The sequence below is a fragment of the Cyprinodon tularosa genome, unplaced genomic scaffold (genome assembly GCF_016077235.1).
Source record: "Cyprinodon tularosa strain WSP-4 unplaced genomic scaffold, ASM1607723v1 ctg188, whole genome shotgun sequence".
Lineage (NCBI taxonomy): Eukaryota > Metazoa > Chordata > Actinopteri > Cyprinodontiformes > Cyprinodontidae > Cyprinodon > Cyprinodon tularosa.
In genome coordinates, this window is record NW_024038663.1 from 1,402,037 (window position 1) to 1,426,612 (window position 24,576).

The following is a 24,576-nucleotide window of genomic DNA, read 5'->3' on the forward strand; positions in this document are numbered from 1 at the left end:
CTCTGTGTTTATCCAACACTTGGACCCAGAGTTATCAGTGAGAGGAAACAGCTCAAGTGTGAAAGCAATGCAAAGTTATCTCTTCACATCAGACGCAGAGCAGGTAATGAGAAATAGTTCATGCATGCTTTTCAAAGGGAAAGGTTTGCCTTCTGCTGCCTAACAGAAGTTCAGGCTAAAGAATAATTTTCTTCTTTTCACAGTAAAATTCATAATCGAAAGGTTACGTTTTAATTAATCAAAGTGACCACACTGCAGCATTAATAAAGCTAATATCTGTCTGGAGGATATAAAAAGACAAATAAGCAGATTATCAGAACATTTTCTCAATCCAGTATTTTCTATCCATGAATTAGATTGATGCCTACAACCCTTAAAGGAATAGTACACCCAAAACATGATTAGCCTTCATTTTCTACTCACCCCCATGCTGAACAACACTCTGGAGTACTTTTTTGATATCTCAAATGCATCTGGAAATCTGGGAGGCTTCTTGCTGTCTGCTGACATTCAAATAATGGAGGTCTATGGCGCCCGAGGCAGAAAGGTCCATAAAAGTCCACAAAAAACGTGTCAATATTCCTCCATACTACTCGTCCAATGTATTCCAAGTGTCCTGAGTGGGTAGCGTCCATAATTTACTCGAAACAAAGTCATTTAGATTGTTTTTAGAGCATTAACAGTAGTGTATAGGATTTCCTAAAAGCGCGTTCACAAGTCTACGGAAACCGCGGCAGACCAAACCAGACGAAAGTGCGCATTCAGCGTCTGCTCTGCCGATAATGCAAGCATAGAAGAAGAAATGTGCTGTTTACCTGTGCAAAGAAAGAAACAACAAAAGAAAAATGTCTGAGGACTTCAGTGTTGAGGAAGAGCATGAGTTCTTTGCCGAGCTGAATGCGCACTTTCGTTTGGTTTGGTCTGCTGCGGCTTCCGTAGACTCGTGAACGCTCTTTCAGGAAATCCTATACACTACTGTTTATGCTCTAAAAACATTCTAAATTACTTCGTTTCGAGTAAATTCTGGATGCTACCCACTCAGGACACTTGGAATACATTGGACGAGCAGTATGGAGGAATATTGACACGTTTTTTGTGGACTTTTATGGACCTTTCTGCCTCGGGCACCATAGACCTCCATTATTTGAATGTCAGCAGACAGCAAGAAGCCTCTCAGATCTCCAGATGCATTTGAGATATAAAAAAAGTACTCCAGAGTGTTGTTCAGCATGGGGGTGAGTAGAAAATGAAGGCTAATCATGTTTTGGGTGTACTATTCCTTTAAGCAAACATAGATAAGCTAACCAGAAATGTGACTCTGTCATCAAAGTTAACATTGTTTATATTTTACATCCATTAAGTACCACATTTCAGCAGAGAAATAAATCGATGATTTAAAGGTATAGAGGACGATCTTTTGGTTCTTTTTGTCTTTTGGATCATCTAAATAAGTGGTCCTCCTAATTGTCAATAATTCTGGTGATACCGAAGGCTGTCCTACGTACTCGTCCAGTTAGCTATTTTTTCTGCACATGCGCACTTTCAGACGTATACCTGTGGTGAGCTACGGTTTCAGACAGTCATTGAAGCTCACCTGTCTCACCGCGGTACTTTGAAAATGGCCGAGGGTCATAAGAGAAAAAGTGTCTAGCCTCAGAAGAGGCAGATATATCCCAGAATGCTTTGCATGGAGAGCCCCCCCACCCAATATGGGATTTGCTGTCGGTACCCGACAGCAGCAATTTACAAAAAAGATGGCGCAGGTACTGCGCAGTGGAGGAGGAGTTACATGACAAACGGCGCATAAAGAAGTTATCGTCTGTCCGAACGGTCAGTTAACTGAGTTTGCTATAAAGTTCACTATAACGTTCCCTGCATATGTAGTGATTGAGGTTTTATGGGTTGGGGCTGATGTTGGGGCACAGTAAGCTTGTATGAGCTATGAGAACTACAACTTCTAAGCAGAGTGTGCTCGAGTAAAAAATGGGGTCTTTCACAAACAACTACAGGTGCTTGGTTCCAGGTACTTAGAGATTCACTTCCATACAGAAAGCCCACATTCTCATCTTCAGTTAACACAGAGTACATGTCAGATTAAATAATACTACTTACATTGCAGTGTCCATATAATCTTTAGAACTCCCTGCATAATTATAATAAAGCAATTTATATGCATGAAACAAGTGGAACACTATGGCAATTGCCATACTGCTCCACTTGTGAAAGTAAAATCTGTTGGGCTCTTTTTGGCATCAAGACAATTATTCTTATTGCCACATTGCCAGACAGGACACTGTAGAAAAAAAAGGGCTCTCGCACTCGCATTTTTTTTTCAAAGCGGAAAGAAAAAATATCTAAGGAATTGAAACGCTTAATAGAACCTATAAACCTTTATTATATGCTGATTTTTTTTTTTTTTTGCTCCTTCTAGAAAACTCATACCTTATTGGTATTGCGACAATAACTGTAGTTAATTTGTTTTAAACAACTTCAGACTATTCTTTTAACTAGAACAATTCTAAGACCTTTCCTGTCTCTCCTAAAATTCATCTCTGTCTATAAATTCCTTTAGAGATTGGAAACCTTAACCACCTGGAATCAATAGTTCTACTAGGCTGAATGAGCTGCAACTATTGAACTATATCCCATTACTCAAATTAACAGAAGACAATATAATGCAGTGGAGGATGCTGTCTTTCTCACTGAAGGAGGGTGTCTGCAATTAAAATTACGTCTTAACCTAAAATAACTTCAATTAGACTAGCACTATATTGGTGTGGGTGCAGGCGGGACATTAAGGGGACCAATAAGGGACCATAGCCCATGGGTGTTTGTGCTGCCTGTCTCCTCCTCCCTAACATATGTAACACCACACATCAGTAGATCCTTGATGTGTGAGATGATGGACCTTGCAGGCATTGTGTGCACAGTCTACTTGCTCCCAATGCTTGTGTTGGCTGGGGAGGGGCTAGGCAATGGGGGGGTGGCTGCCCCTCTTGGTGCGGTGTTGTTTAGGTGAAAGCTAAGCCCACGAACATAATAAATATTGCTCTTCTCCAGAGGAAAACCAAACTCATGATATCCTAACATGCAACAAACGTGACTATAGAGGAAGATAAAATTTCTAATAGTTTAACTACTACCCAGCAAATTTAGATGTGTAGGATAAAGCCAAAGATGACAATAGATAAAAATTTTTAAGCATGATTTTAAGTTCAAGAATTAATTTGAAATTTAACAAAAGAAAATCACAATCACAGGAGAATAGCAGTTTTGTAATATCCACAGCAGTGGTTCAAACTAAACCTGTGGAGACAAAATATGGCAGCTTTGAAAAATATTCAAAAGGTAAAGTTGCTAAATATTTACAGGTAAAAAATCTGCTAGATTTCTACCGCAGAAGACTAAATCATAAAATTGTATCATCCTATGTATTTTAAAAAGTCCCGTTTTAGGGGTGTGCTTACTTATGTAGTTGGGGATGGCACTTTTTTTTTTTTTCAAGCAGCTTGGTTAGTTTTTTTTAGATTACTTGTACTTAATCACTTTTCATATTTCTTTATATCGTTCAATAGTTTCACAATAATACCGGTATGTGCATATAGAAAGCTAATGAATATTATAAAAACATTTTTATTTTTCTAATGACATATAGAATGATTTAATGATCTATTAATTTATCAAATTTTGGCATGTATTTGCTTCTATACAGAAACCATGAAAAAAATTACATGAATATTTTTAAGAATCTAATTAGAAATTTCTGGGTTATTTTGCTTTGTTTTGATTAATATTCTGTTACATTACAATGGTCCTTTGTGCAATCGATAGGAACACATGGATAGGATGCTTGTTAAAGTTTGTATCCTAGGGAGAGAATTATAGTAGCGGTAACAGACCAGAGATGAAAGTGAACAGTACAATCTAATCTCTATGCAGGAAACAGTATGGTTATACTTTGCCTTGAAAAAGTATTTAAATTCACAAGTTAATACTACTGCTGACTTTTAAAAAGCAACTTATTTTTTCTCAACTCTTTAGCCTCACTAGTTGCAGGTAGCTATGATAATCTATATTGTTATTCTTTTTTAATGTCTTTATAACTGTATTACTAATGGGAAGAACTTTGTGACTGCTGTCTAAAAATATATTTATATAAAATGTGCTTACTTTTATGATAGTATAACTCAAAATAATAGGCCATAGTATGTAATTAAAACTTGCACAAAAGACTACCCTGAATGTTTATGTCGACTATTATTACTGATTCAAACCTGTGTTCACTGCCTAGACAATGCAGAATTACCCCACTATGCCATAAAAGGGACCAGAGACAAAAAGTCATTAGATAACAGCCATATGAATTCCCGATTGCAGTTAGTGATGTAGAAGAAACTCTAGTTCAGGGGTATCAAACTTATTTATATATCGAGCCACTTCGGTGTTATTCAGTCTTTAAATGGGTCAGTTGCAGCTATATAAATTAAACTTTCAATTTCAACATTTTTATTGCATGCAGCACATTGCCCTGCTGCCATGAAGTTACTCAAATTTTTTTGGCAGTTTGAGCCTCTTTTTACACGCATAACTTTTTAATAGTATATATGACAAAGTTTTATGACATCATATGCCTCTTAAGGGCCGGATAAATTGCTAAGGCAGGTTGATTCAGGCCGTGGGCCTTAAAATTGACATATATTCCAGCTGGAAAATGATGCTCTGGTAAGGAGAGACCAAAACAAAACTTATTGGCCTCCTTAGTTAGAAAATATTACACCTGGTAGAAAACTAACATGTCACATTCGTCTAAAAAAACATCATCCAGGCAGTGACACTTGGTGGTACTTTAAACATAATTTTTGAACAGTGTTCTTCACAGGCGTGCTTCAGTCCACATGTCTGAGTTTTAGGTATTTTGCAGTGAAATGGTTCAACAAAGCATATCCATCCGTCCAATCAAAACACAGGAACAGACTCTTAAGATTCAAAAGGATAGTTTTCGCAGATGATCTCCACCAAAACACTTGCAGCAATTATTTCATTTAAAGGGAGTCCTACAAAATACAAACCTCAGGGTGCAGAATATCTACTTTTACAGTTTTCAAAGACTATTCAGATTTGTATTTTCTTTCAAATTTGAAGGGATGTCTAAATATTTTGTAATTAGTCACTACTTTGTGCTGGTTGATCAGATAATATTGGTTAAATCTGTGGTTGTAACAAATCACAATAAGAAACATTTCCAAGGGAATGACTCACTTTGCAAGATAAAAAAAAATGGATACTTTTATGATGTGATGCAAGAAAAAAATATTTGAGATTAACACAAAACATAAACACAAAATATTCCCTTTATTTTTTTTCTACCTTAAGACTACACAGGGTCACCAATGTAGCTCTAAGAGGTATCTACATTTGCATTTTATTTACAGCTTACTTGGATGTCCTCATATTTACACAGTCAGAAGAAGCGCTAAAAACACAGTGTTGAGAACAAACCAAAACTCAAAATGAGTCCAAAAACTTTTAGAAAAAGATACAGTCTTATGACGCAACAGTTATCAGTGCAATATTCCACAATGCAAATATCCTTCATTCATATTATGCTGAACATACATATTGTTTTTCAGGAACAAAATGCCACTGAATCAACCAACATATAAAAAAATAAACAGCAAAAAAAAAAAAAAAAAAAGTCCAGTTTTCTTTATCGTTTGTACAGAGACACTCAGTCATGCTCTCACCAGTAATAGACACACAGAGAAGTCTATATGCTTGATGGGAAGATGACAGCCAAGAGTGTGAAGAGGCTCGGCATAGTTCAAAATGGTACCAAAAGTCAAATCTATGTCTCAACTGTCAAAATTGTCACCTTATGAGTTTTCACATCATGACATTCTAAAACGAGCACAAGCGAATTGTCCTTTTTCAGAATCCACTGGGAGAGGGACAAAAACAGAAGGGATTTCTGTGTGCAGGGGGTTCATGTGGGTTCTTTACAAAAGTTGGTGTGTATAGACAACAATTAGTCTGGAAATGGGAACCACAACACCTGCAGGTCAAATGCATTTCCTCTAAATAAGGGAGCGCTATTCTGAAGAATAAAAGCACTTTCTACGCTGACCTGCAGGCAGCCCTTAGGGCAAAGGCAATTTGTATCTTTCATCAGACCCATGGTACAACCCAAAGCTCATTTAACTCTGCAGCCAATATGCTAATGGAGCATGTATGACTGAATTAACTGCTTTCCTTGACCTTCTCCTTAGCCTCACGCTATTTAAAACCATTTTCATCCAAAGCTTAAATTAATTGGACACTGTGTTGTGGAATACTGACTTAGTGCAGCCGACAAGGAGGTCCATAAAAAACAGTCAGTCTAATTAAATACACAGTAAGGGATTTAACTAAACCATTCTCATTGTTTTAATCCATGTGCTCAAACACCCCCAAGTATTGTTCAAGTACAACAATCAACAATAAAAGGGACAATAATTCACATTTTCTTTAATTCACATTTGTTATACTGTTAATTCATATAGCTATTTATATAAAAAAAACTGAAAATATAATTCAAAACCAGTCCCATAAAATACCTTTTTGTTCTTTAATACACACAATAATTCCACAGTATTGTTTTACAGAGTTGGCTCTTAATGTAGTTTTATGATTGAGTTGCCTGACCACAGACTAAAAACAAATATCTATCCTGTATTTCTCTTTTGGAAAAATCCTGTTGGAATAAAACACAGTTATAAATTAAATATTTTTCTTTTTTTTTGGTGCATCTCAATCAATTAGAATGTAAAAGAAAATTTAGTTACACACAGGTAGGAAGTTTTTTTTTTAAATAATTTCAATAATGCCTTGTGGCACATAAAAAAACCTCACATATTTGTCCAAAAAAGGCCATTGATAAGGAATCTAACTCTCCAGGGAGATCTTTATCCAAGCATTTCAGAGAAATTTGATTGGAAGGAAAATTTGTGATACCATAAGGTGCACAAAGCAACAGGGATAACCAAAGTCTTTAGTGGATTTTCCTTCAATGATGGCTGAGGCCACGGTCTATACATTGTGACTCCTCCACAAACTCTTGCAACGACTTTTCTTTATAATGTTGCCATTGTAACTTCATTTCCCCTCAGGACTGATCCATATGGAAAGCAGGAAATTATCAATGTGTTAAAGCAGAGGTTTGATGAGCTTGTCAATGACTACTGGAAAATTGTCAAGTCAGAAGTCATAAGAAGAAATAAAGTAATCATAACATAATATTTCTGGATTAAAACATCTGCCTGAATTGGACCTATTGCAATTTCTAATTTTCTGATAACACTTGGTTTTCATTAGCTGTAAAACATAATTATCAGAAATGACAAAACATAAAGAAGTTAAACTCAGCGTCACAAACCCGTATAATGTATGAGTTCCAACTTGAAATTGATTCAATCAAATAAGTTTTTTCAGTTACATTTTAATTAACTGAGATTGCACCATTTTGAAATGTAGGCCTATAGAGCCTTGCAAAATGATCCTATCTGTTGAGCTTTCCCACTAATTTTGTCACATTACAAAAAAAATAAATGTATGTGTTCAATGATATTTTATGCCAAATTCATTAATATTATCTGAAATAAGATGTTAAATACAATTTCAGACTGTTGGACTTTGCTGTGGAAGGTTTTGTTTAAGGATATCAGAGAAAATTAGGCTGAATAAATATAGAATGCAGATTCTTATTAGGTTTCAACTTGTTATATTTCTACTTTTATATTTAAAACATTACCTTTCATAGACCTGTAATATGAGTCCAATTAATACACTCCTGTTTTTGGTCGTAACTGGAGAAAATGTGAAAAAGCCCAATAGGTATGAATCCTTTTGTAAGGCACCATCAGTGAGCATTTTTACAGATTGTGTACTTGATAAAAATGCCCCACATGCAGATTTCAGCTGCACAGGGAACTTCGGACCCAAGACCACAAATGAGCACAAAGCCTCCTCTCATAAAACTCCAAGACATCATACAAATGGAGGTGCTTTGACAAGTTCAGCAGTGGTTTTGATTAAGGGTATTACGGGCAACGGGAATCTCTCTCTCATTATTTATGGATGACAGGGGCTATGAGGGTTTCAAGTATTAAAAAAAGAAGTGATTAAAAGAGATGGAATCTCCTTGGCTGAGGCGCAGAAAAAGGCAGAATGGAGCAGGCTAGTGAATTACAATCTGCAAAAGTCTGGCAGAAGAGAGGAAGCTGAGAAAACATAATGCATTACCAAAACTCCTCGGATTCCTTTGAACAGAACCACAAAGAGCCACGAGGAAATGGAGTCACAAAAATACGCCATTAGACATCACAATTTCTCATCCTCTAGCAGCCGCACTTGGAGGGCAAAGACTGTTAAAGAATCCTCAGGGGAAGGGTACTCCTCTGTCAGTACAGTGCAGCTGTTTGCAACTGTTGCTTGTTTACAGCATATTAGAAAACCAAGTTGAGCACAGTCAAAAAAACAAAAACAAAAAAACTCGTGGTCATGTACACAACTGTCTTTGGCAAGAAGTCCCATTTCCTACATCTGAGTCCGTCACTCAGAAGCCTCGTGTTCATGTCACCTTCGGCCCATTTCACTCTGTCTCATGAAGTGAATGTTGTTGACACTGTCTGCCAGCTCAGGGTACTGGTCAACGGAAACTACATAGTACCCATCATAGCCTTGCACCTTCCCTGAGCCAAGAAGCTGCTGCTTCTCTCCCTCAGTCCAGGTTCTTGAGCCTTCCTCCCCATCCCTCAGTCTCTGGCGTTCACGTGCCCAGGCCTGCCCGACGGCTCTCTGCCGGGCCAGCTCCAACACACGGGCTTTCTCTTCATCCACGCTGCTGCCATACCGCGTATTCAGAAGCAGTGCTCCATACTGCAGCTGGATGTCAGTGATGCGCCTAGTCCTGCCGTTCAGCACAGTGTTGACCTGAGAAACAGTGACGTTGACCCCGTTTTCTAACGTGCGGCGACCCACTGTCATTCCTATCAGGGCTAGGTCTCCCTCCACTGAGCCCAGTTTGACAAAGTAGTGGGTGTCCATCCCTGCAATGGTGAAGTGTAGATTTTCGAGATAGACAGCGTTATTTAGAACAGCGGCCATACGGCGTCCATCCTCATTAGCCAGGCTGATGATGTCGGTGTTGATGCGACCATCTCGGATGGCAAACTTTACCCCCTTTCCGAAGATAGAGCCGCCAGAAGCAAAGATCTTGTTCCCCTCAGTCTGAGGACATCCAGCACTTTTGGCTTTGTAGATTTGACCAAAGCGTTCCAGCTTGACAAAGGCCTTGAGCTGCCTCTGAACCTCACACTGAACGCCCAGCAGTGACTGCAAAACAAAGACAGCACTGGTTAGTCATGGCCCCTGCAGCATCAGCAACAGCGGCAGCAGAGAGGTCTAATGTCTTCATTTATTCCAGCAGCAATTTTAAATATATGATATAGAATAAAACTTCTTTGAAATAATATTCTTACTTGACCATTTTGTGCATTTTGTTATACTGTTTCCCAAATTGGACATTCTTTATTGGAATCAGAATAAAGTTTATAACCAAATAGGTTTGCAATTACAAGGAATTTTACTTAGTGTTGATGATGCAGACAAACAATATCTAGTATATAGATATATTCTATATACACAGTAGACTGTATGTTAATGTAAAGCAGGAGGTCTCTAGATGCTATGTGGATGTAGCTTCTAGGTGCTGAACGGTGGAAGCAGAGAGGCAGTGTCAGTGTCACAGGGGTTTCTGGTAGGGCTTGTTGGTAGGGCTGTAGCGGGTGGGAAGAAATAGTTCTTGTGGCGTGAGGTTTTGGTCCTGATCGACCGCTGCCTCCTGCCAGAGGGAAGTGTCTGAATTATGAGGCAGACCCGTACAAGTGATTATTTTTAGCTAAGTTTAACATGTATTTAATTTTAGCTCTCTTTACTCTGATAGTTCTAAACAAAATGCCGTTTAACCAAGTAACCTCTTGATACAAGGGACTCAGTTTGAACCCCAACAGCAGCAGAAAGGGCATCCAGTTAAAAAGCATAAAGACTTTGTGCAAGATGTACATGCTGAGGTGACTCCTAAAGTGAGAAACCAAGAAGCCTCACAGGTGTTTGTGTAGGAAATGCTCTTTGAAAAGCTGAGTCTTCAAGGGTGGCATCTAAGGCGCTTCCCTATCGTGGAGTGACATGAAACAAGTGGCTCGATCGTCTGCAGGAATATATAGACACCAACACCCCAGAATTCCCCAGAGTTGTGACATAAACTTTTGTTAGAGAATTCATGTAGATGGACACATGAGCGATAGATGTATAGTCAACAAATTGTCCCATTTGAGCTGTAAATCTCTGTGTTTACTTACCAGTAGCCTCTGAATTGAGCTCTTGTTTCCTCAGGTTATGTCAGGTTAGGCGCACTTGTTATTGATATGTATCATATACTTTTTAATTAATCATTTTATCTATTTCATAGTCATGTACTACTTTGTGTTGGTTTGTCATATAACAATGTTATAAAACTGCAATAATACATTTGTTACTAAAGGTGAAAAGGTAAAGCTCAAATGCTATGGATAACATGGCAAGCCAATGTAAAGTGTATTACTTTATTCACAATGTCTCAAGATAATTAGCTGTTGCAACGTTTACATCTGTAAAAATGTAATTTTAGCTTACAGATGGGCAGTCGTGGGTGAGCGGTTAGGGTGTCAGACTTGGATCCCAAAGGTTACCGGTTCGACTCCCGACCCGCCAGGTTGGTGGGGGGAGTAATTAACCAGCGCTCTCCCCCATCCTCCTCCATGACTGAGGTACCCTGAGCATGGTACCGTCCCGCCACACTGCTCCCTTGGGGCGCCATTGAGGGCTGCCCCCTTGCACGGGTGAGGCATAAATGCAATTTCACAGTGTGCAGTGTTCACTTGGGTGTGCTGTGTCACAATGACAATGGGAGTTGGAGGAGTTATTTACAAAAGCTGCTGCTCCTTTTTCAAAATGTCAAGTACTTGCATGCAAAGATAAATTAGAGGGATCTTTTTTGTACTGATATGAAAACAGAGATAAGAACCTCTAAATTATAGAATGAACTACAAAAATCAATATAGTATTTCTTTAAATCTAAGTGCAACATTTATATCACATTTGAATTTTTCACTCTAAATTTTATGAATTTTTATTTGCATATTCTATCAAAAATAATAATGCAGCTTTTTTAATCCCCTCAAAACAGAACCATGATGCTTTGCAGCATGGATCTGCAAAGCATCACTATTTAGTCGAGGTAGCTGTTGAGATTTTTAATCCGTGACAGAGAATCTCTCTGATCATAATATTTTCAAACTGCAGTCTTCCTATAGTACTGCTGAGCCAGATATAAAGCAGGAGTTTGTTGGTTACTAAAGTATGCAACACAACTCATTCTGTGAAGGAACAAAGGAGATACCACATCCCCTCCAGCCAATGTTTATGCTTTTTCCTAATATTACTTGACAAGGGATATTCCTCAAAATGAAAGAAAGACGAAAAACAGAGAGGACGATGTGATATTGTAGTTGGACAGAAAACAATGAGGCAGTCGCTGGGGTGCATGTGAGCGACAACCAAGCGGCTCTGAAAACTGCTGTGCCTTCAAGTCATCACCCAATATATGAGCCTCTTGGCATCGTGAGGAGTTCTTGCCAGGCAGTAACATGCAAAGCCTTCCTGACAGTTTTCTATTTCTGACTCTGTGTCTTGCTCAAATTGTGGCTGTGGGCAGAGGGAATGATGGGAGCACAGCTCTGTGCTACGAGCAGCATGTCTGACCACTGGCTGACAGAAAACTACACCAGATCCTGGATGAACGCATGTCAAATGGAGGAGGCGAGAGGGCGCTTGTGCCAATCGGGGTCCTTGGAAGCACTGGCATTGCAGTGGGGGTTGGGAGACTTCACAGAGTGCCACTCCATGTTAGTTTACCGTGCCACCATGTGACCTGTTCAGCTGTTCCAAGCTTTGGGTGGGGGCAAAGTGCAATGTCCTCTAGTTTACTGAAACAGCCTCAAGGGGAAACTCCAAGAGAGGCATCAGTCACATAGCAGGGGGTGCAATGAGCCCCCAGCAAAACCCCGAATGAGAGATAGAGCCCTGCGCATCGCAAACCTCATCTGTCTGGCTGCTCACGGCACTTTTCAATCTCTGCATGGATCGAGCTGCATCACAAAACAGGGGCTTAAGCAGACAGAGATAGAAAGGGTACCGCTCTTTTCTTTTCTTTTTTTTTGTCTGAATAAAATACAATCAAATGCCAAGGTATAGTTGTACAGCATGTACTTTTAAAGTTATATTGATTCTTGAAAGACCCATTACCTTGCTGGGCTTATCTGGCAATTGGCAGTGAGGATCAACCTGGTATTAACCATCTCAGGGCATCCTTTCAGAAAAAAGGATTCTGGATAAAAATATCACACCTCAGCTCATGAACAGGATGAGGAATAATTATCTGGATCCGGAGGTGTGCTGAAGGCAAAAAACCTCAGAAACATGAAGAAAATCTTCAAAATGAGGCTAACCTAGCAATTCAAATCCTCAGTTACTGCACGACTTATTTAGGTCTCTAATGGATATTACCAAAAAGTAATTGAGGCGCTACATTTATAGGAAAATCTTTAATTTATAATAATAGATATTCTGTTTCCTGACAAAAGGTAGCCAAATGTATTCTCAAAACAAACTAAGTAAATATGAAATTTCAGTTTTAATCTTATTGAGAGTGGCACAAGAAGGCATACGTCTAAAATAAAGTTTTATGCATTGTTTATAATTTACTGCTTTTAGAGTGCTGTTACGTCTTCTTTGTAGTAAATCCTAGGAGCTTTTACAGCCTACGAAAGAGGACACCATCAATGTTTCCACCATCCTGGTATAACTCTTATATATTAGACAGATTAAATATTGGTGCTTTCACAAATTAAAGCCAGAAATAACCACAACTGGTCTATCCATTATTGTAATACACTATTTGTTTCTAGAAAGGCCATTGTTCTACACTTTTGTCATCCGGGATAGTTCTCTACTATCAGTTTTGCTTTTGACATAAAAAAGCCCTAAACACAAATAAAAAGGTAATGTATAGATTATAATAACATTTTAATATATATTTTAAATGATATAATGTAAACATATAAATAGTGAGGTTTGGTAGGTAAGAAAGCAAATACATTCATACCATTAAAAGACATGAGAACAGTCATTTATTCATCAGACATCTGAAGAAACAGGTGTGGTTCTGTATTATTATGCAATGTTAGTGTGATGGTATTTATGTTTAGTCAGACTAGAGGTCAAACCTAATAACCTTATTTAAATATCATTGCAGCAGCTTTAAGATGTCTGTCTTTCACACCGACAAGCATTTTTTGTTTAGTTAACAGCCTGAGTGTCATGCAACAGAAATCCATTCCTCCGGTGGGGTGCCACTCACTTGTCTGGCTGTAACCAAAACCATGAAAACAACAATGGCCTCTTCAATTATTCAGGTGAGTAGGGGGCAACCTAAAAAGGACTGATACAAGTGAGAATCAGAACATGTCTGCTCCTTCTGAGACCTTGGCCAGCAGAGTAACACCGAGATGAAATCGATGGTCGTTGGTGGAGGGGAATGGAGAGTGAATTTCCCTAATGGCAGGACAATTACAAGAACTGTTTAGCCTGACCCCATTCCCCAAGATGGGGATGAAGGGGCAGAGACCTGGCTCACCAGGCCATGTTTGCCCTGGTAGTTAGCAGCTCCTCTGGGAATGTGGCTACAAAGAGCATGCTCATTTACTAATGATGGGGAAAAGAAATGGGACAGAAGCAGAAGACGATACTTTAGGGTGAAAGCTGAGATAGATGAGTGGCTACCTTGGTGCTGTCCCATTCCTGTGTCTTGATCTGGGTGCGGACTAACTCGTAGGAGGGCTCCATGCTCTCTGTGCTTGGTTTACGATAGCCAGGGATAACATTATACAGCTGGAAGCCAAAGGTCACCAGCCAGCTGTTTACATCTGTGGAGGGAAGGTTAAAAAAAGATTCACTTTTGCGGAAATATTCAGGGTTTAGACAAATAAAGAAACATGATTAATTTGTTGAATCTGATCAGTTGGCATTTTGTGGTTAAGTGGCTGCCTCGTGAAAATGCTCCTCAGGCTGGAAGAGCACTTGATTTGTTTGGAAGAGTGGATGAGCTATCCTGAACACTCAAGATGATGTGAGTGATTCATGTCCACTCCTGCAGATGCCCCGCTAATGACACACAGCTGGATTTCAGAAACAACATCTGAGCACGCCTGCTCTAATTATGGACTGCAATTTCATGTCACCAGAAACTTCAACAGAAAGATATTTTGAACACCCAGAGGATTTCTCAGTACTATCTCTCTAATGAGATGCGTGGGGAGGCAAGTGACATTTGCAAGATTTAACTCGGTGCAATCAGGATAATGCGATCCATCTAAGAACGGCAGCCATCGCAGCAGTTATTAGTGCTGCTGCAATCCACTTTTGATGTTATTTGCTAAAGTACTCCCTCCCCTTGAACTTTTTCAAACTCTTCAAGTTAAGAACCAACTACTTTAATAAGTTTTATTATTAGAAATTTGAATGACTGAACATCAAACAGTACTTGTAAAGTAAAAGGGTTGTTTTTCATTTTAGGCCTTTATTCTGGTGTCCCTGAATAAAAATGGGGGCAAACATTGGATTTAGCAGTCCCCAAGTTGGAAAATGTATGTCAGTAAAAATAAAGGTGTTGATCCTTGCCATAAATTCTTGATTGCATTAAGGCCTCGTCTTGACTTGGAAACCTAGTCACAATGTTTAGAGTCATTATCTTGGTTAAAGTTTTTGTTTAACAGCCTTACATTTTTTGCAGCACGTATAAGATTTTAAAAAATGGTTTCCCTGCATTTATATAATTCATCTTCTACTAACCTCAACAGCTGCCCTACAACTGCTATTAAAAAAAAGCACCACCATAGTATGATACTTCCAAGTTTGCTTTTTCCCCTGAATTTAGCTCCGTGAATCCTCACAATACATTTTGACATAGCCTACACCATGATACTGCTGCCACCGTGTTTAACTGTGAGTAATAGCTGTAATTAAACTGTAATTAAATTTTGCAGGTCATTAAACCTATTAAGGCATTGGTATATTTTCACTTTTGATTTTGGACAAAAAAAGAGAAAAAAAAGGTGAAAAAAATATCCTTTTACTTCCATTTCAGAATTCTTTGCTACATGTTGGTCAAATAAAACACATTAAAGTAAAAGTGAAAAATGTGAACTAGTCCACTGGGTAATAATACCTTTCCAAGGAACCGTAAACATGATCATTTTAGAATCAAAGAGAAACATGTCGGGGAGCAAAACCCGTTCAGTCGAAGCCATTTGTGTCCAGCTCCTGTTATTGACAGCAGAAGCACTGCCACAGCACATGGGTGGCAACAGATTGCCAATGTACCACTGCGGCGCACAACAAAGCTTTTTTAAACAAGAATTTGTTTGGGAACAATGAAAGGACCAGAGTCATTCAGTGAATGGAATTTAAATGTCAGTGCCATCAATCACAGCTGAAGCAGACCCACTGCAGTATATCTACTGGTTTGTTTAGTATTCAGAGCCCCTCATGGAGAACTGTGAAGCTAAACACTGCTCTCATTGGAAGGAAGTTGAATGACTTTGTTAAAGTGGAAGAAGTTGAAAGCTAGATTGCAATTGAGCAAAACAGGCTTAATTTAACCTTTGACATGGTGCATAAAAATTAAAGTAGAATAAATAGTAAAAGACACATACTTCAATAATAATTCATAAAAGAATCTTATGCACGTGTAACAAAAATTAATGCACAATTACAAATTCATGAATGACTATGGTTGATTCCTTTAACTGCTGAGGATTTTATTGTAAATATAGTTTTCCTTCCAGCCTCTGAGGTTGATGTAACTAGCCATGGCTATGAGTTCTATGAATCCCTCCTGTTATCCACCGCCGTGCTTTCTCTGTCATTTTTCCTCCCCATAACACAAAGAAACAGAGGGTATTTCTGTGAAGGATCTGAGTGTTGAACAGTAGAGAGGGCTTGGCCGTAAAGCACAGCTCCTGTTGAGCACTTTCAAAATGATAGCCGCTGGGTGCATGCAGAGGCATAAATGCATGTAAGCACATAAAAAACACAGAACTCTAACACTAGCTATTCAGCTCTGAAACATCTAGTAAGCCCAATACTTATTATTACTTATTATTTTTGAACATATCAAATTACTAGTTAAGCTTTGATTTCTGGAATATAAATGTTAAAAAAATAAATAAATTTTGATTTAAAAAAATTGCTTTCAGGAAGCAAAAATTAAAATTAATTTCTTGTAAATACTGTTTATGACCTTTATTAGTTATTTCACTAGCAAGCAGATGGGTTGGGAAGTTATGTTGCAGTTTTATGTTCAAGGCAAGACATACAGCTGTAATGAAAGCACGAGGTGGCAAACCCACAGCTGAACTATAAAAGACTGAGCAACGCAGGAGGATGCACACATAGCTGCTGCTATCACATCTGTTTTGCCAGAATCCAAAGTTTCATCTCGTTAAAATAAAAATAAAAACCTGCAAATTGTTACCACGGTAACGTTTTCTTAGGGTGCCTCCTGTTTACGAAGATATCATTTATTTCCCTGGTTAGCTAAAATTAGACTTTGGTGTCATTTTGTCAAATTAGCTTGCGCTGAACATCCCTCTTTTTTCACAAACAAATTTCATGCAGCAAATCTGTGCAACAAAAATGAATAATTATTAAACAATTTCATATACGAAAAAAGTTTAGCATAAATCTTTACCAGTTTGTGCAAAGGTTTTAGTAAATGTATTGCAAAAGAAAATATTTTTGTCACAGTTTAAATCCTTATACCAATGAGAAAAACTAATTAATGCAACACTTCTACATTATTCCAAAAATGTCTTTTTGTTGTTTTTTTTTTGTACTGCAAAATTTAAAGAAATAATATATCCGCCATACTTCAAAGCATCTAATATTGTAAAGTTTAGTTAACATAATTTTGGGTGGAAGAGATAAACCACTGGTAGAGCTGGGTGCATGTCTACTGGTAAGGCTGCAAGTTTCTTGGGTCCCTGAGGACAAACCTTATACAAAGATTGCTTCCCAGTCACTGAAATATGGAGCTAAATGTCTTGCAGTTTATAAATAGGATAAATTGAATTTTATTAGAATGTGCAAAGTTGTAAAGACCAATAAAGATGACAGTAATTATCACTATTGTTTCATTCACAACTGAAAGTAGTCCTTATCTATTAAAGTTAATATTTTATAAATTACCTGTCATGTAGCACTTTGTCTCCTCATTATTGCTGAGTGGATTGTTATTCTTGAACATGTACAAGTTGAATGGCACAATGTGATTGTTGTTCAGGCGACTCCAGATCTCGAGGTCTGGTGTTGTCCAGCGGCCGGCGAGGACATCATAATCCCGTTTTCCCATGTGGACCAATTTACTCAGGGGCTCATATAGTCCTCCTTGGTAGCCAATTATAAGTTGGAAGCTTGGATTTGTGTCCAGGTAGATTTCTCCGAATGCTGTGTGGAGGATTTGCTTGATCATGATGCCGGAACCACTGAACACAGCGAGAGGCGTGCCAATGTTGTCACACGCGACATAAAACTCATCCCCACTGCTCAGTTCCATGGCAAACAGGTGTCCCTGCAGATCATAGTAGAGCGAGGCGATCTCAGAGCTGGAGTGGTTGTACATATGGGTGACCCGGGTGGGGCTGGACAAGTCGGCATAGAAGAACTGTAGGTGGTGGCCCATGCTGCTTCTGCTTGAAACCCTCCTCCCCACGCCATCATAGCGATACTTGATGCTCCACCCACTAACTTTATTGTACACCTTAGTCAGCAGGCCGGCTGAGTTATACTCAAAGTAGTCATTTCCTCGCTGTCTCAAGAAACCATCCTCATCCATCCTGTATGTCACATCACCCAGGCGCGTGATGCGGTCTCTGATGTCATAGCGAAGCGGGGTGAGCCTTGCGCTGTTTCCGGGACTGAGGAGGTGAAGGTTGCCATTCAGGTCATAGCTGTACCTCCACAAAGGTTTGTCATTGATGGAGACCACCTGGAGCTGGCCATCAGCGTCATACTCATAGGTGTAGCGTGTGGTGTTGGCATAAGGGCCAACCTTCAGCTCCTTAGCCACCACACGGCCCATGTTGTCATACTGCACCATCATCCAGTACATGAGAGAACGAAAAATTTCATACTGGACCTCCTTTACCCGACCATAGGCATCAAAGTGTTTGGTATGGGTCATCACCGCAGTGGTTATAATTTGGTTTATGTCATAATAAATTACTCCAAACTTGCCAAACTGTTCTGTTTTGCCCGACACGTCGTCATAACGATACAGGTCGATCGGTAGTGGAGTTTCATTGATGACTGCCTGCATGCTCGTGACTCGGAAGCTGTTGTCGTAGACATAATCAAATCTTGCATTGACCATGCCCTCCTCGCTGAATCGGAAGATCTGCCTGTCGATCAGCGGGCCAATTTGTCTGTAGCGGATCGTGCAAGTGAACCCTTCACTTTGCAGGTTGACGGTTTTCAACATTCCCGCTACCTCGTCATAGGTGAAACCAATGCGTGTGGTGTCGTACAGGATCTCCAGCAGCTTGGAAAGTTTCCCGTACTTATAGATCACCCTCCGGCCTGTGCCTAGGTGGGTGGTCTGCAGCAGCTGTCCGTTTTCGCTGTAGTCCTGGAGCACCGATGCATTCCCTTCAGGGGGGCGGTAGGTGTTCCTGTAGTAACCAATTGAGCGGGATGTTTCCAGCGAATGCCGGGCGATGTTGGGCATGGTAACGGAAGACAGTCGATCATTTTTGTCAAATTCAAAGATGTACTGTCTCTGACTGTACAGAAGCAGTACCATGGACTGTAATGAGATAAAGAGAAGAAAAAGGTTATAAGACACCTTTTTTTTAACAAACCCTAAACAATTTCATGTTTAGATTAGCCTTTTCATATTTTCTAGTTATAACCACAAATGTTATGTTTATGTGATCATCCTGAGCAAGGGCAGCGTTAACTAGAGAAGTAGCCAGAAAAGAAGAGATCAGTGTTGACTCTGCAGAGATCCACAGAAAGAGGAATTTGTTGTTGACAGGATAAGACCTATGAAGTCATGCACTTCCTGGACATCTAATTAATGAAAACCATTAAAGCTTAAGGAGTCCCTATTCCCCAGTCTATAAGATTTTGTCTTTTACATAACGTTATAAAAATGCTTTTCATTATCTCTTGTTGCTAAACTCTTGTAATCTGGACAGTATGAAGTAAATGAATATTTCTCAACCCATCATGTCTATTTTTAGATTCACTGTGCTGCTTTAAAACGTTATGATAAGGCTCATTTTTTTAAATCATACATTTCTAAGGTAGAGAACAGCAGCTCTTTACCTTCCCCTATGATCATACCTTTAATTAGAGAGCAGAAAGCGACACATCTTGCAGTTCTTTTCATCTGAGCTATTTCTGGTTGAACTTTGCTGTCAGAGTGCGGTAACAAAGATTCATGTCTGCAACGCACCAGACACTTTTAATTATGTTTTGGCTGATATTTGAGCAAGTCTTTCAATGTGCTACAGATAGCACCTTAGAAAGCTTCAAGTCATTTTTTTTAACTTGTCTAATAACGTCTATCAAATTTCCTATATAAACACGCCTTTATTTGCAACTTTCAACAGTATGTATAACAGTTTTATATCAAAACCGTGTATTTGTAATCAAAGTTTAAAAGGTGGATACCTTTTCGAGGTAAGTGTAGCTCCACGATTTGCCATCAGCAAATATTTGGGATGTGATTCTGCCATTCAGGTCATACTCCATGCGGACGGACATGGTGCCTCTCTGGATTCCTGCCACATGCCCCCCGGGGGAGTAAGTGACGTTAACCCCATTAAGACGACTGCTTGGAGCCCACAGGGTAGGCCGACCGGCTTGATCATAATGGATCCGTAAGGTGAACTTCCTGTGATCATCGTAGACCTTTTCTGTCCGGGTGATGCGATCAAAGTCCAGCGATAGCAAATTCCTGTTATGAACCTGTTGGACAAGAAGCAGGAATGTAGACAGTTATTGGTAAACAGCAATGTCTACTGATGAGGAGAAAAAATGTTTTGGAATACATGTTTAAAGGTTTAAAGTTATGGAGAATAAACTGTTTCATTTCTTTTAAATAAGAACATTTTAACAGAAGTATTTAATCATAAAAGGTTTATTCTTTTATTGTTAATATAGCTTTTAATTATAATAGAAGAGCACTATCTCAAGAGAGCAGAAGCGGTTCGAGTAATGAAGAATTTCCATTTCTATTCTTTGTTTGTGTTAAGACTCACAGTCAGAGCAGGAGTAAGTCTTTTTTCGAATTAGACATGAGAGTCGCATTGATCATTAAAAATCCCTTTCTATGCAAAGTAAAATATTATTATCAGGCACAGATTTTTTTCCCCTTTATTTTAACTTTGACATCGTTTTTAAGTAAGTTAGTAAGAACAAATGTGCATGTTCAAATCCTAGTTTAGGCGATCTGTCAGCTTAGATAAAAAAATTGAGCTCTAGCTTCTCTTTACTAAAACCAGAAAATAAATTGCGAGAAAAATGTACAAACCAATTATCTTTCATATTTTAACAACTTTGATTGTGCATTCTAAGTTTATTGATTCCTATGTAATTTCTAGGTGCTTTAACACACATAATTATGAAAAAAACAAACAAGCAAATAAATAAATAAAATATCAGACACAATATATTTTAGAGCCAGGAAGAAAACTTAATATTGAAAACATTAAAGATATAAATATCTGTCGGCTTTATCACCCCTATACTGTCTAATGCAATTCACAGAAAACTTTTTTTTAAATTAAAAACAGATAATTTGGAAAAAAAATACTTAGCTGTATAAAATCTGCAAATCATTTATCTGCTATAATCTGTCATCCTGTATTATAAGCCCACTAATGTATATATAATCCATATTCTAACTTTCCTGTATTATCTGTATCTAGTTTCCATATTTATTTAATTACCCTCTGTTTATATATACCTTTTATTGTCAATAGATACATTGTCTCTGTGCACATGTAAATAAATATGTATATCTTGTATAGTATTTTTGGATAGATGCAAACTACATTTCGTTGCTTTGTACTTCTGACTGTAATGACAATAAAGTTAAATTTTTTTTTTGTTGCACTGTCGGTGGGTTTTTGCTCCAGTTTGTTTGTGACTGTTTATAAGGACTGAAGTGTGTTGTGGTTGTTTTATCAGCTTGGCCTCAGTTACACTGTACAAATGAGAAAATGTCACTGCATGCATTACCTCCTGTGCTGCCTTACAAAGTATGTGATGTCTAATTAAGTGAAAACTATTTAGATCTGTTTTGACAGTATTGCATAATCTTTTAGGTCTGTCAAGTTTTGGATGCAAATTTAAAGCAACACCTATAAATGAAAGTACATGTACAGGACTCCTTTCTTTCTGTTTGGTATTTATTAAAAATAAAAAAGACAATGAGAGCACATTGGCAGAGCAAGACAAGAAACATTTCTGTAGACATGAAAGTGATCAGGCGATTTATTGATGTATGCAATTAAATTGTCCAAAAATAGAGACTTAGAAGATTCCCCTTATAGGCGCTTGTCTGGATGACCAAGTAGTAATGATTCTGACACACTGTTCTTTTTTTTTTTTGTTATTGGAGAAAAGATCAAGACCTCATCATTTGAAAAATGAAAGTTTAGTAAGTGACTTCCAAGTTAAGAAATAAAACCCCGCTGCATTTCCTTTATTCAAATTTTTAGAGGGACAATGGTTTGACTACTCTGTGAACTATCTTGGCCTGAACCCAACCTAAACCCAAACTATTTTTGTTTTTTTCTCATGTATCCAAACTACTCTTAGACAAGTTCTCCTCACTTCTTTTTCCTATTCATATATACACGCAGGACTGAGCTGTTCGCTGATGTATGTAACGACTTAAAAGGTTTGAAGTTTTAGTTTTGATGCATTTAATGAAAAGGAAAAATAAATCCTAACTTTTCAACATTTGACCTGACCATCTCCGGTCAGAAGCGATCAAAGCAAAAATGGCCATTACTGCTTAATATATGATTTTTCTCCTCTTAAGCTTACAGCATGCTTTTTCCTGGATTAATCAAAATGCATGGTGTGTTTTAGAAATGTCAAAGGCTTAGAAGCCTGCTTATGGCTAGTATCCTGATTCATCCCACAGAGCAAGCCAGGCAAGGGCTAAGAAACCCTCCCTTTTTTCAATCTCACTTTAAGGAATGCATGCTTAAGTCCTTCATCTGTGAAGGGACAATTACAGCAACGGCAATTAATGCAATTGATACCCAATTGAGAGGATTACTTTAAGTAAAACCAAGAGAGTCGAGAGAGTAGAAGCAATCCATGGACATTTAGAGGAGTTCAGAGACATCCAACTCCAGGAATGAGAAGTGGGTCTGGGAGGGTATCTTTTTCATTTTTAAAAAGCAGTGGGAATTGGTATCTAACTGACCTATTTAGAGGGATATATACACTGGGGGTGCCGCGATAAAATGTTTTTATTTTCAATGCAATACCGATATTTTCGCTTTCAGAGTTACCAGATACCGATATTAAACAGATACGATATTAGCATTAATCATTACAGCTTTTATTATTTATTTTATACTGTAGGATGTTAGAAATGGCTTGATCAAGTAATATTACTAAAACAGGGAACTAAGGTCAACAACAAAAGGTATGAAAACAACTGATTCATGTAAAATTAACAATTCTTTTACAGAAAGTTTTAACAAAAGCAGAGAGTTTCTATCATCTGACATTTATTTTTTGGCTAATATAGGACCGATATCCGATATCAAAATCGGATCGGGAAATTCTTAATTGACACCTTTGCCAAATATGCAAAATATAACATAGATATATGTGATATTGAGATATAATCTATCACAAAAACATATCTGGAAAGTTCAGCCTTTAAGTGAATTTAGGTTAATGGTAGAGATGGTGGTGGAGAGCGTAGAACTTAGTCTTTAATTGTAATATTTCACAAGACTGGAGCATTCAGGAAGATGTCTTTAGGATTACTATTCTCACTTAAACTCCAGAGCATTTTTTCCCTCCAGAGTTTTTTTTGTTGTTTTTTTTTTGTCTTAGTCTGGGACCCTCCAGATTTATGGAGAAACAGAAGCCAGAATGGGTGTTACCAGCTGGCTGAGGGGTGTTAACAAACGGTAGATACATGTGGGCATGGTTGTGGCGACAAAGATTTCACCTGTTATACTAAAAGGGTTTAAAATCAAACATATTTAAATGCACGATTGTCAGACATTTTTTGTAATTTAAGAAGTATTGCAAAATTCACAACACCTTGGTGTACCGCCGTGATCCGCTACGAGGGTGTGGACCCTTCTATTAGAACCAATGATAGCAAGTTATTAGTGTGCACATATGGCACCTTGGCTGTAAGGTGGCAAATTGAGACCGTAGTTTACGATGGTTGAAGTCCAATAAATCAAACTGCAACACATTTAATTTGAAGAAACAAATCTCTTCAAGGACAATGTACTATGTGCCTTATGCTGTTTTTTAATGGGAAAGAAAAGGACTGTTCCCCATCTACCGAGACATTTCAATACTCAGTGTCTCAGAATATTTCCAAGGCAACAGAGCTCTGCTTTTTGTAAGGAAAAGTTGATCATGCCGTGTGAGCTGATTTCCAACAGACTCATCTTGTAAAGGTGGAAAAAGGAAGAAAAGCATCTGACAGCAGTGATCCAAAGATCCCATGAGAACAGAAACCCACTCATGGGGAATAATTTTCAAATTGGATGCCGTCTCTTTAGGGAATATCTCAAAAGAAGTAGGAGTGTGGAAAAAGAAAGGAGATGGTTGCAGCTCACTGCACTCATAATGGTGGATTTCTAACTGTTCTGTGAACAACACATTACAGAGACATCAAATCTTCAAATTAATGGGAAAGATTTTTGTGTCAAGTGAGTCTTAATTTGCTATTTTACAAATCTACCTTCACTAAATTCTAGGAATTTATCTAGTCTGTGTTTTTTTTCCTTACCATCACAAGTTTTGATGTTTTTCACTGCGATAAACAAATGCATTTTTCTGATGTTTAACTCTTTTAAACAAAAGGTCCACCTGATAAAGCATTAAGATTATACTAAACTGTTACTACACAGATCTCACCTCCGTTGCTGTCTTGTATTCAGTGATGAAGAGGATAAAGAGCGCTTCAGTGATGCAGTAGCATCCCCAAGGGTACTCTCATCATTGTAAATTAACAACCTGCCCAAACTAAGAGGAGGGTTTGTTATCGTTGAGGGATATGGTCCCTGTTCCTATTGAATGTAAATCAGAAAAGAAGGCTTAGGAGGAGATGGAAAGCTGAAGACCTACAGAATGTAGGACCACAGAAAAGGTAAAAACCAGCAA

At 38.3% G+C, this 24,576-nt stretch overlaps 1 protein-coding gene across 11 annotated transcripts in view; it reads right to left on the reverse strand.

Annotated features, from left to right (window-relative positions):
- Positions 1 to 5,333: 5,333 nt before the first annotated feature.
- tenm4 (teneurin transmembrane protein 4) overlaps positions 5,334 to 24,576 on the reverse strand; it is a 275,962-nt gene continuing 256,719 nt past the window's right edge. For all 11 annotated transcript variants that reach the window (XM_038282836.1, XM_038282837.1, XM_038282838.1 and 8 more), the window contains 4 exons: positions 19,867 to 20,163; positions 17,380 to 18,994; positions 13,915 to 14,057; positions 5,334 to 9,369 (listed from right to left, as the gene is read on the reverse strand). In XM_038282836.1, the coding sequence (XP_038138764.1) occupies positions 8,611 to 9,369; positions 13,915 to 14,057; positions 17,380 to 18,994; positions 19,867 to 20,163 (2,814 nt within the window). In that variant the 3' untranslated portion in view covers positions 5,334 to 8,610. The remainder of the gene's footprint in view (positions 9,370 to 13,914; positions 14,058 to 17,379; positions 18,995 to 19,866; positions 20,164 to 24,576) is intronic.